Source organism: Hylobates moloch, unplaced genomic scaffold (assembly GCF_009828535.3).
Source record: "Hylobates moloch isolate HMO894 unplaced genomic scaffold, HMol_V3 SCAFFOLD_6, whole genome shotgun sequence".
Taxonomy (NCBI): Eukaryota; Metazoa; Chordata; class Mammalia; order Primates; family Hylobatidae; genus Hylobates; species Hylobates moloch.
In genome coordinates, this window is record NW_026652281.1 from 8,552,783 (window position 1) to 8,576,744 (window position 23,962).

The 23,962-nt window shown below is 50.3% G+C and overlaps 1 protein-coding gene across 2 annotated transcripts in view; it reads right to left on the reverse strand.

Moving 5' to 3' along the window:
* CMIP (c-Maf inducing protein) overlaps window positions 1–23,962 on the reverse strand; it is a 267,662-nt gene that overhangs the window by 103,573 nt on the left and 140,127 nt on the right. Inside the window, exon 2 of one of the 2 annotated variants that reach the window (XM_032156342.2) lies at window positions 3,717–3,842. In XM_032156342.2, the coding sequence (XP_032012233.1) occupies window positions 3,717–3,842 (126 nt within the window). Of the gene's footprint in view, window positions 1–833; window positions 855–3,716; window positions 3,843–23,962 lie in introns of those variants that run through there. The other variant, XM_058440448.1, reaches the window with a different exon arrangement.

Consider the following 23,962-nt stretch of genomic DNA (forward strand, 5'->3'; position numbering starts at 1 on the left):
GTTACAGCACAGCCAGACTGCATGATCGAAGAGCCCCCTGTGATCTGAGGCGATTTGCCCCAGGAGGGGCTCAGGTGCCTGCAGCATGAGGTCAAAATGAAAAGGCCTCGAGGTCAGCACTGCTCCACAGAACTTCATGTGTCAATGGAAATGTTCTTTATCTGCACTGCCCAACACAGCAGCCTTTAGCCATGTGTGGCCCCTGGCCACTGGCGGTGTAGCTAAGGGGGCTGAGGAACTATGTTATTAATTTGATTGAGTAAATTAAATCCATATGTGGGCTGCCATGCGTGGCTAGTGGGGGCTGTGCCGGGCGGCACCGTTTGAGGCACTTTCACTCCTCTGCTGAGCAGGAGCACTCAGGTGACGCTGTCCAGATGGGTACCTGGCTGTTTCTTGGTCCCCAATCCCACCCTGGAGCAGGGAAGATCTGCCCCCAGGGCCGAAGGGGTTGTTCTCTGGGACACCATAGCTCTGGGTTCTAATACAGTGTGTTGTATGTGAATCAAGCCTTTACTTTTAAAGGCTTTCAAAGCAGAGGGTTCTGCCACCCATCACAAAAGGCACGTGAATACAACCAGGACTGAAGAAAGCCCTGAGCACCACACCGGGGGCCAAGCGCACCCCACCCCAGCCTCCCTAGAACCACACAGACTCGCTAGCCCTGTTTATAGAATGAGCCAGCTACACACCACCCATGCACCACAGTGGGCAGAGTGTGGGGGTGAGGATGAGAGGGAAGCAAGGGAGAAGCCGATCCAGTTCTACCTCCCCTGATGGAAATGGCAGCTAGGGAGAGAACCACAGCCGCCAGGGGCAGGGGCTGCACCCACCTGGGTTCCCCTGGGGGGAAGGGTTGGGAGGCCGCGTCCGCTGCTCCTGCGCTAGCTCGGAGCCCGGCTCTGGATCTGAGGAGTTGCAAGCTGCCGCCTCCTCCTCCTTTTCCTCTGCTTCCTCCTCTCCTGCTCCTGCCTCTGACTGCGCTGTCCACGGGAGCAGGGGGCAGTGAGCAAGTGGGATACTAGAGCAGCTAGAGACTCCCGGCCCGCTCGGCTCCTCAGCACCACAGCGGCAGCTCTGTCCTGAAGCCCTGCCGGACGTCGCGGCCAGGCGAGTCATCACAGCTGGGCCCGCGGCCACAGCCGGGTTAAAGGGACATTCCAGGCACTGCTTCTCTGCTTTTCAGCCTCACTGCCCCTCCATCCCTGTGGCGAGTGATGCTCGGAGGCCAGGGATGCCCCTCCAGCCCCAGAAGGAATGAGACCCCTTTGCTGGTGGAGCAGGAAAGTGGAGGCTCAGGGCCTCCTCTCCTCCAACTGGACTGTTTCAAGGGGCGCCCTCCTGCCTCTCTGTCACCCGCAGATCTAGGCCCCTCTGCCCTGCCACCACACTGATTCCTCTAGTGTCCCTCTACCCCTTCAGAGCTTTCAGTGGCTGCCTCTTGCCTTTGGAACAGAGTCTGAGGCTTCTTCACTTGGCTGGCAAGGCCTGGGTGATCTGGCCATCGCCCAACAGATCTAGACACATCCACAGCTCCATCTCTCCATCTCCTCCAGCTCTCCATCTCCTCCATCTCCAAACTCCATCTCTCCACCTCCTCCAGCTGCAGCAAGTAACCAGGTCCCCCATATTCATGCTTTGCACACACATCCCCTCTGCCCGGGGTGTGTGCCCCCCACCCCACCATTCCTACTCATCCCTCTACACCCAGTTATAATGCCACCTGTCTGGGAAGCCTGCTTTGGCCCCTGAGGCCAAATGAGTTCCTCCTTCCTCTGGGCTTCCAGTCCTCTGGGGTTGCCTCTGTCTTAGCCATTATTTCAGTAATCATTTGTTTATGGCTCTGTCTCCCCAGGGGCTGAGGGGCTCTTCAAGCATGGGGCCTCCCCCAGCACAGGGGAGAGGCTGCCTCAAAGCTCTGTGATGGCAGTAAAGTCACTGGGGTGGGATAATCTCTGGCATCCCTACCTCTCTGTTGGCCACTGAACCCTGTGATTGCCCGCCCCATCTTCCCCGCCGAGGGGGCTGGCACTGACCAATCCCTTCATGGACTCTGTGCTGCAGCCATCGGATGGGCAAGAAGGAGCGAGTGAAGAGGCAGAGGAGCTGGCAGGAGAAGCATCTGGCACGAGGGTGACACTGACCTCTATCAAAAAGATGAGAGGAGAGAAAGAAAGGAGAGGAAGGCTTTGCTGGCTGCGGTGGGGAGGTGGGGGAGGAACAGTGTGGGGGTGTGGGGACAGGGTTAAAAGAAAAGCGTAGAGGGCAGAGTGTGAGAGATTCACTAAGAAGAAAGCAGGCCGGGGCAGGCGTGGTTTCCAGAGTCCTCTGAGAGATGACAGTAAGTAACAGGACATTTCTAACAATGCTAAGTTGTTACGCTCCGCTACTGAGCTCAGCATTCCTTGGAGCCCAAACTGGGTGACTCTTAGCCCAATGCTGTTACACAATCCAGTGGCTGCCAGATCTAAAATAGGTTTTTAGAGAGCATCTCTTTGGGCTAAGAGAAGGTTTCGCTGGAGAAACAGGTTAGGAATAAAAAGATGTCAAAAGAAAAATCAAGGCAGATCTTCTTCCCACTGATAAGAGGGTAAATTTTCTCTAGATGAGGGGTTTCGGACTCGGGGTTCCTTCTGAAAATTGGGCTGGCTCCCCTGACATCACGTAACATGTCTTATGTGTGTGTGACCGTGGTCGTGGTTTTTTGTCGGTCCCTTCTCCATTCTTGGTGGACCCACCTCACCGCCTCTGTGTGGGCCTGGTGGGGCTACCAGTTGGAGACCCGGGCCTTGCCTGAGGTCAAGGGTGGGCGGGTAATCCAGGGGAGCGCATTCCTGGGGGCTGAGTGGGAACACAGCAGAGCCAATCAGGATCTTCCATGAGATTTTGTAAAAGGTACCGGAAAGAAAAACAGCGCTCAGTCTTAAGGATTACAGCCTCTAAGGATGTGGCTTTGGGCTGCAGGTAGGTCATCTTTCCTACCACATGGTGAGATTCTGCCAATGAAGCCAACACACAGAAGCACAGCCAGGAGATGGAGAGAGAGATGCCGAATATTAACGATGTCACCTGACCCCTGGATCCAGCAATGCTTGAAGTCCTCTATAAAACTTACCAGTTACTTTAATAGTTAATTTAATAGTTATTTTAATAGTTAACAGCATTAAACTCTCTTTTTGTCTCACTAGTTGGAATAATGTTTGTGTCATTTCCAACCAAACGTCCTGACCAGTACATACAGAAAGCACTTTTTTTCCCAACAAGATAGCTTATACTTCTATCAGCCTCAGACTTAGATCAACAAGATATCAGAAACTCCCTCACTTGAAGTAAAGCAAGAACTTAGTATCTATTGCTCATCTGCTTTTCACAGCCTTCTTGGGCCTAACAACTCACCTGTGTGCCTCAGTTTCCTCATCTGTAAAATGGAGACCATAAAACTTATTTATCAGGTTGATTAAGGGAACTAAATGAGTAACCTGAAAAGTTCCTAGACTGCAGCAGGTGTGCAGGAGGCGCTCAGGCCATCCACAGTCCTTTTCCTTTTCTCCAGTCAGACTCGGTTTACAGCTTTCTTATACTTGGGGCATAAAATCCCCCAAAGTTAAACAACCTTTCCTCTTGATAGCTGGCTGGCTCCCTCCAAAGGAAACGAGGGGGGCGAGTGCATGAAGATGAGGGAGAAGAAACTGCTTGTTCATGTTTAGTTCTCCTACCTGCAGTAAGACAGTTCCCCCAGGAATCGTGAGCTGTAAACAGTACTTCGGGGCATTCTCCCAGGACAGCAGCTGAACGTCTTCAATTGCGCTGTAGGAGACTGAGTTTTCCATGTACCCAGTTGGCTGCAGCAAAAAAAGAAAAAGAAGAGATATGCCTTGGTTACAGTAGCAGGCATGACGTCTGCATCTCAGACGGTTTTGGAAACATCATCCTTCTGGCGACAGGCAAATGGAGCTGGTGCAGGCGCTCGGCACCTCTGGTGACCAAAGTAAGCCTCTCTGTTTCTGGCTGGCCATATCCAGCTGCAAGGGGGTTCACTGTAAAACTCCGCCCACACGTCTGGAGGTGCAGAGTTAGGAACAGAGTGGGAGCAGATGGAGGGCAAAGACTTAGGGACTGCAGCTCTTGGTATCCACGGGACGAGCACAGGGAATGGCTGGAAGCTCGCCATCCCTCACCAGCAATAAGCTACCACCTTCTTCTGCCCAGAAAGCATCGATCTCCCTTCTCCCTCTCCCCACGGATATGGATCCTCCACTCGGCCTCCACAGCCACGTTCCAAGATGGCAAACTCCATAGCCCCACCCTCCTGCTCAACGTTCTTCAATAGCTCCCAATGGCCAGGCCACAAAATCCACACTCCCACCCACAATCGACAGACCCAGGGGGGGTCTGCTCTCCCTGTGCCCTGAGTCCTGCCCCTCGGCGGCATCTCTCCCTTTCCACACTCCTCACACTGCCCTGCTGACGGTACCTCAAACTCAACCTGCTCCTTGTCCCAGAAAGAGCACAGCCCCACCCCTGGCATCTGCGCTTCTACTCTCCAGGTCTCATCTCAACTGCACTTTTCGGGGGAACTCCCACCCTCCAGACCCATGACCCAACCTGGTTGCACCCCTCCCTGTGCCCTCCTTTTCCAGTGCTCACCACACCCTATTTATTTGTGGCTTTATTCTGTGCCATTATCTGTTGGATGTCTGCCTCCTGGCCAGGCCGCTAGCTCCACGAAGTCAGGGCCTAGGTCTGTCTTGGTTCCCACTCTTTCCCCAGTGCCTGGCTCATGGCAAGGGCTCAATAGCATGTGTTGAAAAGAATGAGAAAGGCGATTATTATCGGTCATTGTTGGGAGTACGGGTGGGGCAAGAGAAATCCACAGCCATCCACCACTCTCTGAGTGAGTCTTGCTGTCCCGAGAAGGCACCAGGTGACCGACGGATACAATGGCCACCAGGAGCCAAAGTAGGTGTCCTTGTCACTTCGGCTCCAGGAAGCCAGACTTCAGGAGAATCAGGTGAGTGCAGCACACATGAGAAGAATAACAGCAAACACCTCCCTAGCTCTTGCATGCACCCTGGGCACGTGGCAATCATTTAAACCTCACACAGGTCTTGTGGAACAGGTATCAAGGTCATCCCATCATACAGACAAGGAAGCTGAGGCTCAGGAGGTCACATGATTTGCCCAAGGTGATCCAGCTAGGAGTGGCATGGCCAGGACTGAACTTGGCCATCTGACTCTGGAATCAGACGCCTGACTTCTATCCTGTGTTCTAAGAAAGAGGCAAAGGCAATTCAAAGTCTAAGGCCCAACAGGTTAATTCTACCATACAGATGGAGGACCTCTGTCAGGTTTGTTAAGTTCAGTATCTGTCTGCCAAACGAGAGTTATGGTGATGGGGGTGGAGGTAGAGAGGGCTGAGGGCTGAAGCTGCCTCAATTTCCCTGATGTGATCAATTGCTAGGCTCAAAAAGTAGAAAGGATTGATCAATTCATTTTTCATTCATTCCTTCATTCATCTGACAGACATTTACTGAGCTTCTATTATGTTCCAGACACCATGCTAGGTGCTGGAAATTCAGAAGTGAATAAGACAGGGGCTTAGTGGGCAAATGGACAACAAACAAAATATCTAAATAAATAAACTACTAGAGAGTGGCAAGGGCTGCACAAAGAATCACAATGGGCTGTGATGACAGGCGGCCGAGAGCAGGAGTAAAGAGTGTCCCAGAGCCCACGGCCAGGGCAAAGGCTCTGAGGTGGGAACAGCTGGGAGTTTTCATGGCGGAGCAGAAGGCGAAACGGAGGGAGGGCTGGGTAAGTGATGCACTGGAGAGAAGGGCGCAGCACTCCTGGAGAGGTTGGTAGGTCTACCTAGGGCTCAGGGATTCCTCCCAGGGGGTTGCATGAGCTTTAGCCAAGGTCCACAGGGATTGCTGCATAGAAAACAGACTTGAAAGGAGACAGTGGTGGCAGGGGGACAGCCTGCAGGCTGCTGCACAGGTCCAGGTGAGAGACATGGCTGCCTGGACCCCATAATCTAGGGGAGGAGGCAGCCGCGTTCATCCTGTCCCTTCCACCACTGCATCGCTCACCCCTCAGAGGACCCCCTGGCCACCAATCCTGGCGGCTGCCATGTGTCACCCAAGAAGGTTCTCTTTATACCAGCGTGCCTCAAAGTCACACTTGTGGGCCTGCCCTTCACTGTTCTGGCCTATTCCAGCATCCCATGCACTGTTCTGTTCTCCCTATTCTGCAGTAAATGACTCAGCCCTAACAGCATGTCTTGTCCTGAGCACTGCCGGAGAAGCCAGGGCTTGGTGGTTGGTTCTATACTTCTTTTCCTCACCCATATTCAAATACTTATTGGGTTGGTCACTGATTGTCTGTGTCCCCTACTACTGTTTAGGTACTGTGGGAGCAGGAGGGTTCACCTGCTGTTTCATGTGCCTAAATGGCATCTGACATTTAGGAGGTGATTACTAATTTCCTGACAAATTAATGAATATCTTACGAAAATAAAGGCAATGTTCATCCGTGTTTTAACTGTAAGCACCACCCACAACATACTGGAGAGAGGCTTTCTGAGCCTACCTTTCACATGCCCTGCCTTAGCTGCCTTAACATGGCTTTGATCTGAAGTTGCAACCAAGGCTTTTTAGGGAAAGGTTGGGCATAAATAAATACATAGTGTTTTTTTGTTTGTTTTGTTTGAGATGGAGTCTTGCTCTGTAGCCCAGGCTGGACTGCAGTGGCGTGATCTCGGCTCACTGCAACCTCTGCCTCCCGGGTTCAAGCAATTCTCTGCCTCAGCCTCCCGAGAAGCTGAGATTACAGGCGCCCGCCACCACGCCCGGCTAATTTTTTGTATTTTTAATAGAGATGGGGTTTCACCATCTTGGCCAGGCTGGTCTTGAATTCCCGACCTTGTGATCCACCTGCTTCAGTCTCCCAAAGTGCTGGGATTACAGGCATAAGCCACCATGGCCGGTCCTTTTTTTTTTTTTTTGAGACGGAGTTTCACTCTTGTCACCCAGGCTGGAGCACAATGGTGCGTTCTCAGCTCACTGCAACCTCCGCCACTCGGGTTCAAGCAATTCTCCTGCCTCAGCCTCCTGAGTAGCTGGGATTACAGGCGCACGCCATCATGCCCAGCTAATTTTTCAGTATTTTTAGTAGAGATGGGGTTTCACCATGTTGGCCAGGCTGGTGTCAAACTCCCGACCTCAGGTGATCCTCCTGCCTCGGCCTCCCAAAGTGCTGGGATTACAGGCATAAGCCACCACGCCCAACCCATACTCTTTTTAAAAAGCAGACAAGCTGCATGCCTGCTGTCTGAAGCAGCATTTGGCCAAAAGCAGACTTTTTAGGACCAAGGAGACCTGTGTTTGGGCAGCTTACTGTGTGTCCTTAGGTAAGTTACTCCCCCTCTCTGAGCTCATTTCCTCTACTGGTTAAGATGAGAATTGATTTAATAGGTAGAATTCCTGGGACCATTAACGGAGATCTAGTTTATCAAGGACTCAGCACAGTAGCTGGAACAAACTAAAGAACGCAATCAAACGCGCTATTTTGAGAAAGACTAATCTTTGCCTGTGGGGCCTTCCTCCCCAAACCCATAAACCAAGTCTAACCATCAGAAAAATATCAGACAAACCCTAACTGAGGGACTTTCCTCAAAACTCCTGACTAGTGCTCATTAAACATGAGGAAAGCCTGAGCAACTATCCCAGCCAAGGGAAGTTTTGGGAGACATGACTACAGGTACCGTGGGGATCCTGGATGGGATCCCGGGATAGAAAAAGGACATCAGGGTAAACCTACAGAAACCTAATAAAATGTGGACTTCGGCAATCATGTATCAATATTGGTTCACAAGTTGTGACAAACGCAGCACACAGACTAAGATGCTAGCAGCTGAGGAAGCAGACTGCGGACGTGTGAGAACTCTGGAGTATCCTCGTCGCTTTCCTATACATCTCAAACTGTCCTAAAAGAAAATGTTTATTTAAAAACAAAAACAAGGCCGGGCACGGTGGCTCACACCTGTAATCCCAGCACTTTGGGAGGCTGAGGCGGGCGGATCATGACGTCAGCAGATCGAGACCATCCTGGCTAACACGGTGAAACCCTATCTCTACTAAAAATACTAAAAAAATTAGCCAGCCATGGTGGCGGGCGCCTGTACTCCCAGCTACTCGGGAGGCTGAGGCAGGAGAATGGCGTGAACCCAGGAGGCGCAGCTTGCAGTGAGCCGAGATCGCGCCACTGCACTCTAGCCTGGGTGACAGAGCAAGACTCCCTCTCAAAAAAAAAACAACAAAAAACTGCTGCTGCTGCTATAGTGCTATCACTGGGCAGGAACACGGGAGGCTTGCAGGGGACACGGGCTGGATTGGGATGGAAAGCCTCTGAACGCTGATGTTCCTTGGGCTCAGATTTGACCTAACACTGCCCAGGCACCTCTGCCATTCTGGGTACTTTTCTGTTGCTGGGATGATTTTACAGATAACTGATAATTCCCTGGTAAGCTGTACATGATGACTGGAGCTCTAGGGGAGGAGATTCCTGTCTGGGGTAGGAGGCTGAATTGGATAAGAGAAAACATTAAAATTCTTCCCCATTGAGGGATGGTAGGGAATCCTGCTCTAAGATGTACAGCTAAGAGAACAATAAGCAGATGAAAATTTTTTTTTCCTAAACGTTAAGAGCAGTGTAAGGCATACTGTATGATTCCATTTATATGACATCCTGAAATAAAACTACAGGGGCTGAAATCACACCCATGGTTGCCAGCCGCTGGGGCGGGCGAGGGGCAGGGGGACTCTTGGGGGCGATGGGAATATTCTCTGTATTGACTGTGGGGGCGATGTCACTTGGCTGTATACGTTTGTCAGAACTCACAGATCTGCACGCTAAAAGCGTGACTCTTACTGTATGTAAATTACAACGCAAACCTGACTGAAAAAGGCAATGCATGAAGACTGAAGGTAATTTGGAAGATGACGAATAAAATCTTTCCCATAAAAATCCAGTCAAGATCACTCATTAGCACTCTGGTGTGTGACTTTCCTGATTATTTTAATATATAATTTTTTATAAAGCTGAAATCATACAGTACATAGAATTTTGTAACGCCTTTTTTTTCCGCATTATCGCACATAGATTTCCCTGCTCTGAATGGCAAGCTCCAGAACTCTCACTGTAGCAGCTATAAAATATTCTGCCACCATCGATTTCATCCCTGCTCTCACCCCCTCCCTCGGGGACAGTGCCACTGTTTCATTTTATGCTGCCATGCACAACTCCGCAGTGAACATCCTTGTGAAACATGTTTTTCTACACTATATTTAGGATTATTTCCTTAGGCCAGATTCCCAGAAATGGAATTACTGGGACAAAGGGCAAGAGCATGTTTTACGTTGTTGCCAAATTGCTCTCATTAAATGGATATTAAAGGGAACCGGGGAGCCCTGGCCAAGGCTAAGGGGCTTTTGTCCTGGGCCACCAGCTTAACAAGGCCATGTGAGAAGCAAGGATCGAACCCAGGTAGGTTTGGTGGGACTGCTTGCTAACTGAGTGCCCGCAAGGTGACGGCGCCCAGAGGGAATTGAAGATGCGGCAGCCCACAAGCTGGGGTTCTGGCCCCTGGGGACACTGCCTTCCATGGGAGCTGGAGGATGGGTCGGTGAACTCTGCCTTTGTCTTTTTGCTCTCGGGGACAGATATGGAGCTAGTTTTGGGGGATCCTGCATTTGCCAGACCAAGAAGAGATACTTTGCCTCTGCCTGTTTCCAGGTGAGCCCCCTGTCCAGGGGCATGCAATGCTGGATCTGGGCTGGAAAAAGCAGGGCCTAGAGGGACCTCATGAGGGTCCCATGTGAACCCCCAGAGATCTTCAGAACTGGCATTCGAAACCAGATACGGCCTCAGACCCGCTTCCAGAGTGGGTGGGGAATGGGGTGAGCTGACCCCCCCAGAAAGAGCCCCCATCGGGCCCCCGCTGCTGGCAGGAGGCACCTAGCCTTCGCCTTCCCTTGCCTTTGTGGGGAGCCAGCTCCCTCCTGCCCAAACCTGCCTGCAGGTTTCCATGGGGATTCCTCTCACAGCCAATGTGAATCATGACGTCCAGGCTGACTCAAAACATGTGCGAGGGAAGGGAGGAGCTCCTGGACCCCAAAACAAGCCAGTCTGGAAAATCCTCCCATGAGCTTATTCCCGAGGCCAGAGAAACCTTGCCCAGTCGGGGATGGGGTTGAAAACAGCAGGCTGTTTGTCATGGGGCATGTGTGGCCCTGACATCTGGGTGGATGTGCTGGGCTGGAGACAAGTCCCCTCTATCCCTACATGGAAGTGGCTTGAATTATCACACAGTGGACACCCATGCTGCACAGTTGGGTTCCACGTGGCACCACCCCACTGTAAGGAAGGATTTACTGGGCCTGCACACACACCCTGGGGCCCCAAAGGAGAAACAACAAGTTGGATGACAGCCCTGCTTAGACGGTCAACAGCAACAACAACAACACTAATGATGAGGCTGCCATCACAGTGTCATACGCAGTGGTGCTAAAAGTGACTTGCGCTGGGAGAATGGGTTTCAGTACCCTCCTCCCCTGGCTGCATTTCTAAAATTCAAAGTAAAATCCACAGAACGTAAAACTAACCATTAATCACTTAAGATGTACAATTCAGGGGCATTGAGTCCATTCCTGATGCTGTGTCACCATCGTCTCTATCGAGTTCCGAGATGTTTTTACTCCCAAAGGAAGCCCCATACCATTAAGTCGTCACTCACTGCTACCCCATCCCCAGGCGCCAGGCAGCCACTAGCCTGGTATCTACCAATGGGCCTTGCCTGTTCTGGACATGTCACATAAATGACATCACATACTTTGTGGCTCTTTGGGCCTGGCTCCTTTCACTTACTGTTTTTGAGGTTTATCTGTGCTGTGGCATGAATCGGAACTGCATTCCTTTTTATGGCTGACTGGCATTCCACTGTATGGGCAGGCCACATGCTTATCCGTTCATCTGCTGATAGACACATGGATTGTCTCTATCTTTTGACTACAGTGAAGAGCCAGCTGTATATATCTTTTTTTTTTTTTAGATGGAGTCTCGCTCTGTCGCCTAGGCTGGAGTGCAGTGGTGCGATCTTGGCTCACTGCAACCTCCACCTCCCGTCAAGTGATTCTCCTGCCTCAGCCTCCTGAGTAGCTGGGATTACAGTCACCCACCACCACTCCCGGCTAATTTTTGTAATTTTAGTAGAGACAGGGTTTCATCATGTTGGTCAGGATGCTCTTGAACTCCTGACCTTGCGATCCACCCACCTCTGCCTCCCAAAGTGCTGGGATTGCAGGTGTGAGCCACCACAGCTGCCATATACCTTTTTTTAATGATGACAAAAGGAAGGACACCTGCTATGCAGACGCTAGCCTCACTACGCCCCACCCAGATGGACATTCACAGGTGCCCCTGGTTAACATTCATCAACCAGTTACCATGTGACCAGCACCATGCTAAGAGCTTTACATATATTCCCTCATTTAACTTGACAACAATGCTAAGGCGGGGAGGCTATTTTTTATCCCTGTTATCCACACGCTACAGAGGAAGAAACTGAGGCACAGAGCAGGGGAGATCTCACACAGGCCTCCTGCTCTTATAAGACAGGCCCAGGATTCAATTTCATAACCCCCACAAGACAGCAACTTCCATCTCTCTGTTATGCCAAATTCCTCTGGCCAGAGGCAAACTCCAATTTGTGTACCTTTGTGCTCACACACCTCAAGAACATATTATGCAGAAAGGAGCTGGGACTAGAGCTGAAGCCACGACTGGAACCAGCATGGCAGGGGTCTCAGGTCCATCCTTCTGTTGCTACCCCACGCAGCAGGTCCCCAGACACATATAGTTCAGCTTGGCCTCTAAGGCAGAAACCCATGGATGCTCATTTGGGGAAGGCCTGTCAAAATATTTCATGTTCTCTTTAATCTCACAAACGGAAAGTTGTACAGCGAAAGCAAAGTGGCAGGTAACGATATGATCCTAGAAGGGCCGGTTTGGGCCTTGGTCCCAGAAGACATCTCAAATGCCGTTCACACTCTCCCTCCCCTGGTTTCCTTCAGATAATTTAACCTCTCCTTGCCCCGGGGCTGTTGTTATTATTACTGTGATCCACTGGTGAGCTGGGCTGCAACCCAGCCGTGCCCTTGGTGCTGCGGGCACAGGGGAGCTGCGCCTTTCTCAATGGCTGCAGAGTTGGGGTGACTGTGTCTATTTTGTATGGTTTCTCCAATCATTCTCCAGATGCCGACTGACCGGTTCTTTTTGCTGACACTGCACCTTCCCCCATGCCAGGCCCTCAAAAGGTTACTACTCTTTTTTTTTTTTTTTTTTTTTTGAGACAGTCTTGCTCTGTCGCTCAGGCTGGAGTACAGTGGCACGATCTTGGCCCACTGCAACCCCCGCCTCCTGGGTTCAAGCGATTCTCCTGCCTCAGCCTCCCAACTAGCTGGGATTACAGGCACACACCACCACACCTGGATCATTTTTGTTATTTTTTAGTAGACACGGGGTTTCAACATGTTGGCCAGGCTGGTCTCAAACTCCTGACCTCAGGTGATCCGCATGCATCAGCCTCTCAAAGTGCTGGCATTACAGGTGTGAGCCACCATGCCCAGCCAGTTACTGCCCTCCTGTTGTGGCCTGTGAAACCAGGGCATGCAGTCTGTTAGAACTATGTGTAAAGTAAAAGTAACGAGGCTTTGAGCAAGAAAATCTCATGGGAGAAAAATACATCCCTCTTGTATTTTATTTGATCTTACTTTCTTGGTGATTGCTCTAAAGTTCTTTGTAGCCTAAATGAGTTGATACTGGCACTGCCCAACAGGATCTTCCGTGATGATGCAAACGTTCCGTAACTGCACTGGCCAATGCGGTAGCCACCTGTGGGCCACTGAGCACCTGAAATATGGCCAGTGTGGTGAAGGAACCAAATGACACATTTTATTTAATTTTTGTTAATTTAACTGTAAAGAGCCAGATGTGGCCAGGAGCTACCCTGTTGATCAGTTCTGTTCTAGAATGTTACCCTTCATTTCTCTAGCATGTGTCAGTTTCCAAAACACCTTTGTTCCCTAGCATATTTCATCCTCCCAACCAGCCTTGTGGTCAGGATTAGTACTTTTAAAAACCACACAGATGAGGAAACCGAGACTCTGAACTACAGGGGAACAGTTATGTCCTGATCCTCCCTGGATAAGAGCTGTCACCTAAGGACTGAATTCATGAAGTCATTCAACAACCAGAGGCCTCCTAGGTGCAACCCTGTGCCCAGGCCTGGGGATAGGCCAGTGACAGAGACGGACACGGCTCTGCCATCACAGAGCCATCAAGCTGGAGGGGAGACAGATGATCCCTGAAGATGGCTGGTGAGAGGAAAAGAAATCTGCGTCCTTGAGTGTGGCACTTTTCGTATGTGCCACTGGGCATCTTTGACAGTTGAGTGTCCAACAAGACTCAGAGGAACCCCAAAAGGAAGCTGAATGGGGGGACTGGCCTAGGCCCCTGCTGGAACCCCATGGAGTTGGTGGAGGGCCTGGATGCAGGTGCCCCGCCCCCTGCTCTAGTTCCAGGACCTCCCAGGCTGGGAGACTCCCCCCAGCTCCCCTCGCTCACCTCCCACATCTCCACGGCTCTTCCCACCTCCACAAGCCCTTAATCCCACAATCCCGCAAGAGGTAGATATTGCATCACTCTTATGACAGACCAGAAATGAACACTCTCAGCAGGTGCACAACTTGACCAACCGCACACAGCTATTCAGGAGAGAGCTGGGAAGAAAACCAAGACCTTTGGACTTCCTGCCCTGGCCTTTGCCTACAGGCAACTAGTAAGTTAAAGATCAGAGGGGTTACCAGAGTATGAGACCATGATACCAACAGAATGGCTCAAATGGAAAAGATGAACAATGATTAAGTGTTGGCACAGACACAGTGCAAACAGAATCCTAAATTGCTGGAGGGAGTTAAATTGTGAATCCACCTTGTGACAGCTCTGCTGAAGCTGAACATGAGTCCCCTAGAAACCAGCAATCCCCTTCCTCCACAGAAATGCCCACATTTGTGTTCCCAAAGATGTTTGCACAAGTGTTCCTTGAGCATTAGGTAGCCCAGACTGGAAACTACCCAAATGACCATCAAGAGAAGAACGAATAAAGAAATCCTGGTATATCCACTCAGCAGAAGCCTACACGATGAGAATGTATGGTCTACAACTAAGCACAATACATAGATGACCTACACAAACTGAGCGTGGAGCAAAAGCAGCTGGATAGAAGCATGTCATCGACATACATCACCATGTGCTTCCACACATACAAACTTCGGAAAGAGGTGCACCTGAATCTGTGCTGTGAGAAGTCAAAGAACTGGTTATTGGGGTGACCAACTGTCTGGTTTGCCTAGGACTAAACGGTTTCTTGGGATGCTGAATGGTCACTACTCTATCAGGAAAATCTTGGGAAAACCAGGACATGTTGTTGATCCTACTGGTTACCCCATGGAGGGATGGCGCTGCAAAAAGGCAAGTGGAAGCTTCTGGGGAGGGCTGGCAGCATTCTAGGTCTGGATTCTGGCTACTGGTGACACCATGTGTTCATTTTGTTAAAGTTCATCAAGCAGTATACAATGTGTGTACTCTTTTGTGTATATGATATGTTCCAATTGAAAAATTTTTTCTTTTTTTTTTTTTTTTTTGAGACAGGGCCTTGCTCTGTTGCCCAGGCTGGAGTGCAATGGCACAATCCTGGCTCACTGCAACCTTTGCCTCCTCAGGTTCAAGCAATTCTCCCCCCTCAGCCTCCCGAGTAGCTGGGACTATAGGCGTGCCCCACCACAGCTGGCTAATTTCTGTACTTTTAGTACAGATGGGGTTTCATCATGTTGGCCAGGCTGGTCTTGAACTCCTGACCTCAAGTGATCTGCCCACCTTGGCTTCCCAAAGTGCTGGGATTACAGGCGTGAGCCACTGTGCCTGGCCGAAAGATTTAAAAAAATAATAATAATAAATCAGATGTTCTAGAGCTGAATCCAACTCCACAACTTGGCCTTAGGCAAGTCGCTGGGTATTTCTGACCCTCCACTTTCTCCCTGGTAAAAGTGAGATTATACTCATACCCACTAGGATGGATAGAGAGAAACCAAATAAATAAAAGAACACAGACAAAAAAAAAGTGTTGAAGGAGAGGTGGAGAAAGTGAAACCTGCTTACACCACTAGTGTGAATGTAAAATGATGCAAGCAGCTTTTTGTAAAATAGTTTGGTAGTTCTTTGAAAAGTTAAGTATGACCCGGTAATTCCACTCCTAGATATACATCTAAGAGTTGTGAAAACATAGGTTCACACAAAAACATGCACACAAGTGTTCAAAGCAGCATTACTCATAAGAACCAAAACATGGAAACAGTATCCATCAACAGAAGATGGATAAACAAAATGTAGTCTATCCATCCAATGGAGTATTATGCAGTGATAAAAAAGACATTACCACATGGATGAACCTTGAAAGTATTATGCGGGCTGGGCATGGTGGCTCAAGCCTGTAATTCCGGCACTTTGGGAAGCCGAGGTGGGCAGATCACTCGAGGTCAGGAGTTTGAGACCAGCCTGGCCAACATGGTGAAGCCGTGTCTTTACTAAAAACACAAAAATTAGACAGGCATGGTGGCATTCACCTGTAGTCCCAGCTACTCAAGAGGCTGAGACGGGAGAACTGCTTGAATAGGGGAGGCAGAAGCTGCAGTGAGCTCAGATTGTGTCACTGCACTCCAGCCTGGGTGACAGAGCAAGACTCTGTCTCACAAAAAGAAAGAAAGAAGAAAGAAAGGAAAGAAAGAAAGAGAGAGAGAGAGAAAAAAAGAAAGAAAGAAAGAAAGAAAGAAAGAAAGAAAGAAAGAAAGAAAGAAAGAAAGAAAGAAAGAAAAAGAATCACACAAAGCGAAAGAAGCCAGACACAAAAGACCAAACATTGAATGATTCCAATTATATAAGATGTCCAGAACAGGCAAATCCATAGAGACAGACAGTGGGTTCATGGTTTCCAGGGCAGGGACGGGGAAATGGGGCATGATGCTAATGGGTATTGGGTTTCATTTTGGGGGATGAAAATGTTCTAGAATTAGTAGTGATTGTTGTACAACCTGGTGAATCCAGCAGTCCTGCCTAATCTGAGATTTCACTTTCAGAGGTTTCAGTTACCAGTGGTCAACTGTGGACTGAAACTATTAAGGTGTCTTGAGAGAGAAAGAGAAAAAGACCACATCATATTACTTTTATCGTAGTATATTGTTCTATTTTTTAAAGTGCTGCTGTTAATCTCTTACGGTATCTAACTCATAAATTAAACTTTATCATAGGTATGGCCAGGTGCGGTGCCTCACACCTGTAATCCCCAGCACTTTGGGAGGCCACAGCTGGCGGATCATGAGGTCAGGAGATCGAGACCATTCTGGCTAACATGGTGAAACCCCGTCTCTACTAAAAATTCCAAAAAAAAAAAAAAAATTAGCTGGGTGTGGTGGCGGGCGCCTGTAGTCCCAACTACTTGGGAGGCTGAGGCAGGAGAATGGCATGAACCCGGGAGGCAGAGCTTGCAGTGAGCCGACATCGCATCACTGCACTCCAGCCCGGGGGACAGAGCGAGACTCCTCTCAAAAACAAAAACAAAAACTTTATCATAGGTATATATATGTTTAGGAAAAAACGCAGTGTATATAGGATTTAGTACTATTCGAGGTCTCAGGCATCCACTGGGGGCCTTGCAACATCTCCCCCATGGGAAAGGGGGCACTGCTGTACAGTGAAATCAACCCAACTGTACACTTTGAATTAGATTACAACTAAGAAAAAGGTAATGCTGGCCAGGTGCGGTGGCTCACACCTGTAATCCCAGCACTTTGGGAGGCCAAGGCTGGTGGATGGCTCTGAGCTCATAAGTTCAAGACCAGCCTGGGCAACATGGCGAAACTCCATCTCTACAAAAAGTACAACAATTAGCCAGGCATGGTGGTGCGTGCCTGTAGTCCTAGCTACTTGGGAGGCTGAGGTGGGAGGATCACTTGAACCTGGGAGTTGGAGGTTACAGTGACCCGGTATCGCACCAGTGTGCTCCAGCCCACGCAACAGAGCCAGACCTTATCTCGAAAAAGGGAGGAGGGGGAGAATGGGGAGGAGGGGGAGAATGGGGAGGAGGTGGAGGAGGAGGAAGAGGAGGAGGAGGAGGAGGGGGGAAAGAGGAGAAGGAGGGGGAGGAGGAGGGGAAGGGAGGGGGGAGAAGGGTGGAGGAAGAGGAGGGAAGACGGGGAGGAGTGGAAGGAGGGAGGAGGAGGAGGAAAGGTATGGTACGGGGACGGTAAGGGTGGAGGGACGACGGAAGAGAAGGAATAGTGTACCTGCCTTAAAGGTGTTTGCAGAGAGCACCTGAATGGGCCAGGGCATGTGGCGTGCTCAGCACACGTGAGCATCTGATACAGGTAACTAACATTATGCTGCCCCCTCCCCCAGACTCCTCAAGAGGGTGCTAGTGAAGGAGTGTAGCTGTGAGAAAGCAGCTGGGAGAGGCTACAGGCAGGCACCGGGTGAGGTGAGGATCCATTTGTGCCAGCGGCCAATGAGCTCAATGCCCAGACGCGCCAGGTGGTCGGCAGGCACTCATTACACAGAAGCGATTACTTTCAAGCCTCAACAAGAAAAAGGAGCTTTGCTGAAATGCTTGCCAAGCTCCTCCATCATCCACGGATTACTCCAAAAAGAGCAGAGAGGAAAGCTCCAGCTTGGAGTCGGCCTGGTGCAAGGGGTGACCGACCAGCTCCGCATGATGGATGGCAAGCAGGTCACAAAGCTCTTGATGGCCTGGGGTCAGAGCCCCGATGGCACCTGCGCATCGCAGGGCTGCACAGCAGACACTCCCCCCACCCTCCAAACCCCCAGGCTAGGCACAACACCTCCTCTCGCCAATCTCAACCAAGCCTACAATACCCAACTCTCCTTGGGGACCCAGGAGGGGTCATGGGTTCATCAAGACGACAGAAAGCCCCTCCAGGCACCCTTCTCTGCTGCCCAGACCTCGGCAACACAGCCTGCAGCTGGATCGGAAGGGCAGAGCTGGTGCCTGGGGCTCCGTGGAGACAGTCAAGAGGCAGGACGTGGGCTCATTAATCACGAAACCAGCTATGGCAGCCACCCCCTTTTATGGCCACACGGCTTAAAGTTTAATAATAGAGCAAACTACTGATATTTCCACATTCAAACCCCTCTAGCTCCAGTCATCTTCGTGAGCATGAGAAGAGGGATGAAAATCTGGGTCCCCAGGGTGCAGCCCTTGGCATCTGTGCCACTGGGCACCTCTGCCATTGGAACAGGTGATGGACACAAAGATGCCCCAAAGTCAGCATCATTTCCAACCCCAAGTCGCATGCATTTGGAAGGTCCACAGCAGCCAGCCTGGACTGGGCACATGCCACATGCCAGGTCCTCACCAAAGCAGCCTCCAGGGACCATCTTCATCTCATGGATAATTCCCAAGGATCCTGGGAATGGGGTGCCACTAAGACTCCCCAGTTCCATGGAGGAAAAAAAGGAGGTTCGGGTCCATCAAGCAGTGGGCCTCGGTCACAGCCACTCAGTGAAACGGCCACATGGAAGCCAGGACTGTTGTTTTGAGTCCTGCCTTGCTTCTACCAGACGCTGGCCTGGGAGCCCCAGGATGAGCAGGGTGAACGGAGGGTGCAAAGTAATGAGGAGTGCAAAGTAACAACACCGCAGTGCCAAAGGCACCGCAGGAGGAAGGAGGAGGGTCCGGTACAAAGGGCAAGGACAGGAAGGAGGGGCACCCTGGAACATGGGGGAGGGCTGCCCAGAGGTGGCCTTTGAGCCAGGTGTCAGGGTAAGCAGGGGAGCGCCAGGCATTCTCGGCCAAGGAAACAAAGCACAAGGAGCCAGAGTTTGTGCGACCCTGGTCTGGGAATGAGAAGTTGTCAGAGGAGGCTTGGGTACAAGGATGTCTCAGGCAGGGGCCTGAGACAGGACAAAGACCAGGAGATAGCCCTCGACTGCCCAAGCTTCTCCCATTTCTGAATCCTCTCTCTTATTCTTTCTCTCTTTCCATTCCTTTCTTTTATAAAAAATTAAGATGTAAACACTAAGATGCATAAAAAATTAAAATATAAACAGTAAACTGCAGCCAGGCACAGTGGCTCATGCCTATAATCCCAGCACTTTGGAAGGCCAAGGCAGGAGCATCACTTGAGCCCAGGAGTTTGAGACCAACCTGGGCAACATAGCAAAACCTTGTCTCTACTAAAAACACAAAAACTAGCCATGCGTGGTAGCAGGCGCCTGTAATCCCAGCTACCTGGGAGGCTGAGGCAGGAGGATACTTGAGCCCAGCAAGAGGTTGCAGTGAGTCAAGATCTTGTCACTGCACTCTAGCCTAGGTGACAGCGCGAGACCCTGTCTCAAAAAAAGAAAAAAAAAAAAAAAAGAAAGAAAGAAAACCAGTAAACTGCATAACAAGCAGAAGGGCAGAAATCTTCAGTGGGTTCATTTTGACAGTGCATACCCCTGTGCACCTGCCAGCCAGGCCAAGATGGGGAGCATCTCCATGCCCCGAGGGCTCCCCTGCTCCCCTTCCCAGCCCAGAAGGTCCACAGTGTTGACATCCATCTCTACAGATTAGCTCTGCCTGTTCCTCAACATGTTATGAATGCAATCACACAGCAGATACACATTTGTGTCTGGCTTCTTTTGGCCAGTATGATGTCTGAGAGCTTCATCCATGTGGCTGTGTGCACCTGCAGCTCATTCGACTTTGAATCACTAAGTAGTGCTCCTCCCCAGATGCCAGTATGGAAAGAAGGGCACTCTGCCTCTGGGTTCTCACAAGCCTGGGACACGCCTCAACCCCAGTACCTTCTGTGCACTGTCTCCAGCTGTTTGTGTTGTGAGATCCTTAAAACAGGCCCCTTACATCTCTATCTGGCACCTTAGCCGGTGTCCAGAGTACTGTGACTTGATTAAAGACCTCATGCATGCCAGATACTGGCTCAACCGCTCAAAGACATCTCCCCACGAATGACCCATGCCATGGGTACCATTATGATCCCATTTTATAGATGAGAAAACTGAGGCCCAGAGAAGAGAAATAACTTTTCTTAAGTGATGCTGCTAGTTATTAATGAAGCCAGGATTTGAACCTGCTATAACTCTAAATCAGAGGTTAGCAAACATTTTCTGTAAAGGGCCAGAAAGAAAATTCTTTAGGCTTTGTGGGCCATATGCCTTGTCTCACAACTGTCAACAGTGCTGTTATGGTGTGAAAGCAGCCACAGACAATACACAAATGATCATGGTTGTGTTCCAATAAAACTTTATTTACAAAGACAAGTAGTGGGTCCAACCCTGATCTAAACCATTCAAGAGGAAATAGAAATGTGATGGATGGATGGATGGATGGATGGATGGATGGATGGATGGATGAGAGAAAGCAAGAATATGTTTTCTCTCCTTGCTTTATTTGCACAGAGAACCAAACGATGTTTCAGTGGGTGTGTAGGTGAGCGGTTTAGTTTGTTATTTGTTGTGTACGCCAGGACTGGGTCCTACTGAGACATCCTAAGGCCCTCATCTCTGCAATGTCCTTCCTAGGAACTGGCCTTAACCCAATCCCTAAGTTCTATGGAAGCATCAGACAAGTTCTGCAGAAATTTCCCAGAGGACAAATTTGCCGAAAAATTCCTTGGGCCCATCCCTAAAAGCAGATGGTCCAGAAGCCGGGAGACATGGGTTTTCTTTCCCAGGGACACCCACGTCCACTTGGGGAAGTGAGGCTGCTGGACATGATCCAGAAGTGAGCTGCCAGGACCCCAGACAAGGTGACCCATATCTCTCTCTTGTTCCCGAAATCATGGGAATGAGCCAGTGTGACAGAAGCCGCCTTTGGACACCCTCTGACAGTGTCAAGAAAACTGGGGACAGTGCCTTCCAGCAACACAGCCTTCAAGTAAATACCAGGAAAAGAGGTTGAGAGGAAGGAATGGGAGGGAGGGAAGGAATGGGAGGGAGGAAAAGAATGGGAGGGATGTTTTTGTCCGACAAGCAGAGGGAAACGGAGGCTCAGAGGGGCGTGGTCATTCCCAGGGTCCCCAGCCAAGTGTCCAGGCTGGCAGACAGGGCTGCCTCTCTTCCTCCTCTCAGGAGTCCTCCTGGTCTATCCCGGGGCCCTAGTGAGCTTCAGAAGCTCTGCGCCCTGAGGGCAGCCCCTGCAGTCAATCCCCGGGCCTCCAGCCTCCGGACACCTGCTGTCACCCCCTGCCCCATCAATCCATCCCCCACAGGACTCAGAATGTCTTCTCTGAGATCTTGAGGGACCCAGGGCTGACGCCGGCCTATCATTACACACACCATTGCGACACACTTTGTTGTTTTACTTATATTTTTCACTAAACGGATTCATTCGGTGCCTTAAGTTTACCCGCTATGTCCATGACAAGTTGAGAGAGGGAGGAAGGGACAGAGAGAAGGCTACTTTTTATGAAGCCTGAATATGCGTGCTTCTCTGTATGCATTTTATCTGGTTCAACAAAAAGTTTTCTTTGAAAATACTACATTGCGCTGAATCGATGGTTATGCATCTATGGACACAGACCATGGCAGGGGCTCGGGGGATTGCTGTGGGATTTTTCTTGCCATGCATGCCTGCGTCGTCCGACAGAGAGACCACAGTGCCCGGCATGGGCCAGGCTGGGTGCCATGGGGTGCAAGACCTGGCCCTGCCCATAAGCACTCGCTATAGGGTGGAAAAAAAAAAAAAACAACACAAGTCTGCATATATGTGCCTACTGTGCTTCTAATATAGGTAGATACTATTGTCATGAATATAAATTTGTTGAAAAGCAAGACAAGGCCAGGTGTGGTGGCTCATGCCTGTAATCCCACCATTTTGGGAGGCCGAGAAGGGTGGATCACTTGACCCCAGGAGGTCGAGACCAGCCTGGGTAACATGGAGAAACTCCATCTCTACTAAAAATAGAAAAATTACCAGGGTGTGGTCGTGATGCCTGTAGTCCCAGCTACTCGGGAAGCTGAGGCAGGAGAATCGCTTGAATCAAGGAGGCAGTGGTTGCAGTGAGCCGAAATCATGCCACTGCACTGCAGCTTGGACCACAGGGTGAGACACTGCCTCAAAAAAAAAAAAAAAAAAGAAAAGAAAAGAAAAGAAAAGAAAAAAGAAAAAGAAAGAAAGAAAAGAAAAAAAAAAGCAATACAATATTCTGAGCACCAGAATATGTTTATGGCCTTTCACACATTTTTCTCAAGTTGTAATGGTAAAGAACACAGCTTTGAGAACAGAAAACCTGACTTTGTATCTCAGCTCTGCCTCTTACAGGCTATGAGACTCCCAGCTAGAGAGCCAGTTGGGCTTTAGGAACCTCGGTCTCCTGATCTGTGAAATGGGAGTGATAGAGCCCAGGAGACAGGGCCACAGGAAGACGACGGGAGGCCCACGTCTGGCTCATGGTAAGGGCTCAACGAATGTCAGCGTGCACAGCACAGAGGGCCCGCTGTGCCCCATGACTAAACAGCACACCGGCTTTCACAGGGTCTCCTGCATGGTGGGGGAGACAGACAGAAAAGACAAATAAGTGAAATACACAGGATGTTAAGTGATGATAAGCATAGGTGAAAAGCAAACCAAGCAGATAACTGAGAAAGAGGATGTTGGGTTTGGCAATTACTGAAGGCACGGCCATGTCATTTCGAACGAAGTAGGTAATTATATAATTGTCACACTGACGATGCTGGAGAAGCACTGGGACTACTGCTCAGCGCCTCCCAAGGTACAGCACCCTGCCCGGAAACGCGGTCAATGGACGGTGACACACCGGGACCACACCTGACAAGCGTGGATCCAAATTTAAAGAGAAAACTTCGGCCTTCAGAGAATCAACTGGAAGGGAAAAGTCTCCCCCAAATCTCTTAAAAAGAGGTTTAATCTGGGACTGGGGAAAAAGAGAGAGAAGAAACGCATCTACTTTGAAAGATAAGACTTGGGTACTTTTTCTGGCCAAAAAACAAAAACTATGCAAGTTCTGTTTCCCTTTCTGCTACCTCAACAGCAAGCTCCGAGACGGCCAAACAAAGCTCGGGGTGATCGGCCCAGCCCTGGGGATCCGGAGGGTCTCGTTCTCTTTGATCCTAACTGCCTCCTTCCACACAGTGTCTCAGCTCTGAAAAGCCTCGGTCCTCTTGGAGGCAGGCAGGGTATAATAATATCAAGACAAATCCAGTAGTTCCTGGAGAAGCAAGAGCTGACAGCCTTACATGGGGTGTTTCAAGTGGGAAATCCCTGACTGTTCCTGCCTCAGCGCTGGCCTGGGGGCTGCAGGCTTCCATGGAGGGTTTCCAGGATATGTGACAAGGGAGCTTGACTCATGCACCCGCACACTGGCTGCCCACACACGGACCTGGCCACCTTTCTCCAGGAGGCTGGACAGTCAGGCCCAAAACATCTGAGGCTCTCACTCACCCTCAGGGGGGGATCAACGTGTGCTCTCTAAAATCACCATGAAAAATCTGCTCCCTGAAGTCAGGGGAGGAGGGAGAGACAGGTTTGGTCACTTCAGGAAGTCAGGAGCGGTAGAGGAAAGTTCTGGAATACAAAGCAGAGACGGCTGAGATCGCCACTCCAGCGCTGTAGCTCACCCATTGGGTGGCCTTTGGCAGCCACTCCACCTCCAGCACCTTTGGTTTTTTCACTGGTAAAATGGGAATCATAAGAACACCCACCTCAAAGCTTTATCGTGATGGGGATGATGATCTGCGCGATCTGTACAGCAGCTGGGGAAGCAAGGACTTTGTGGTAGCTCTGCCTGCACAGAGGTGAAAACGGCCCCCCACC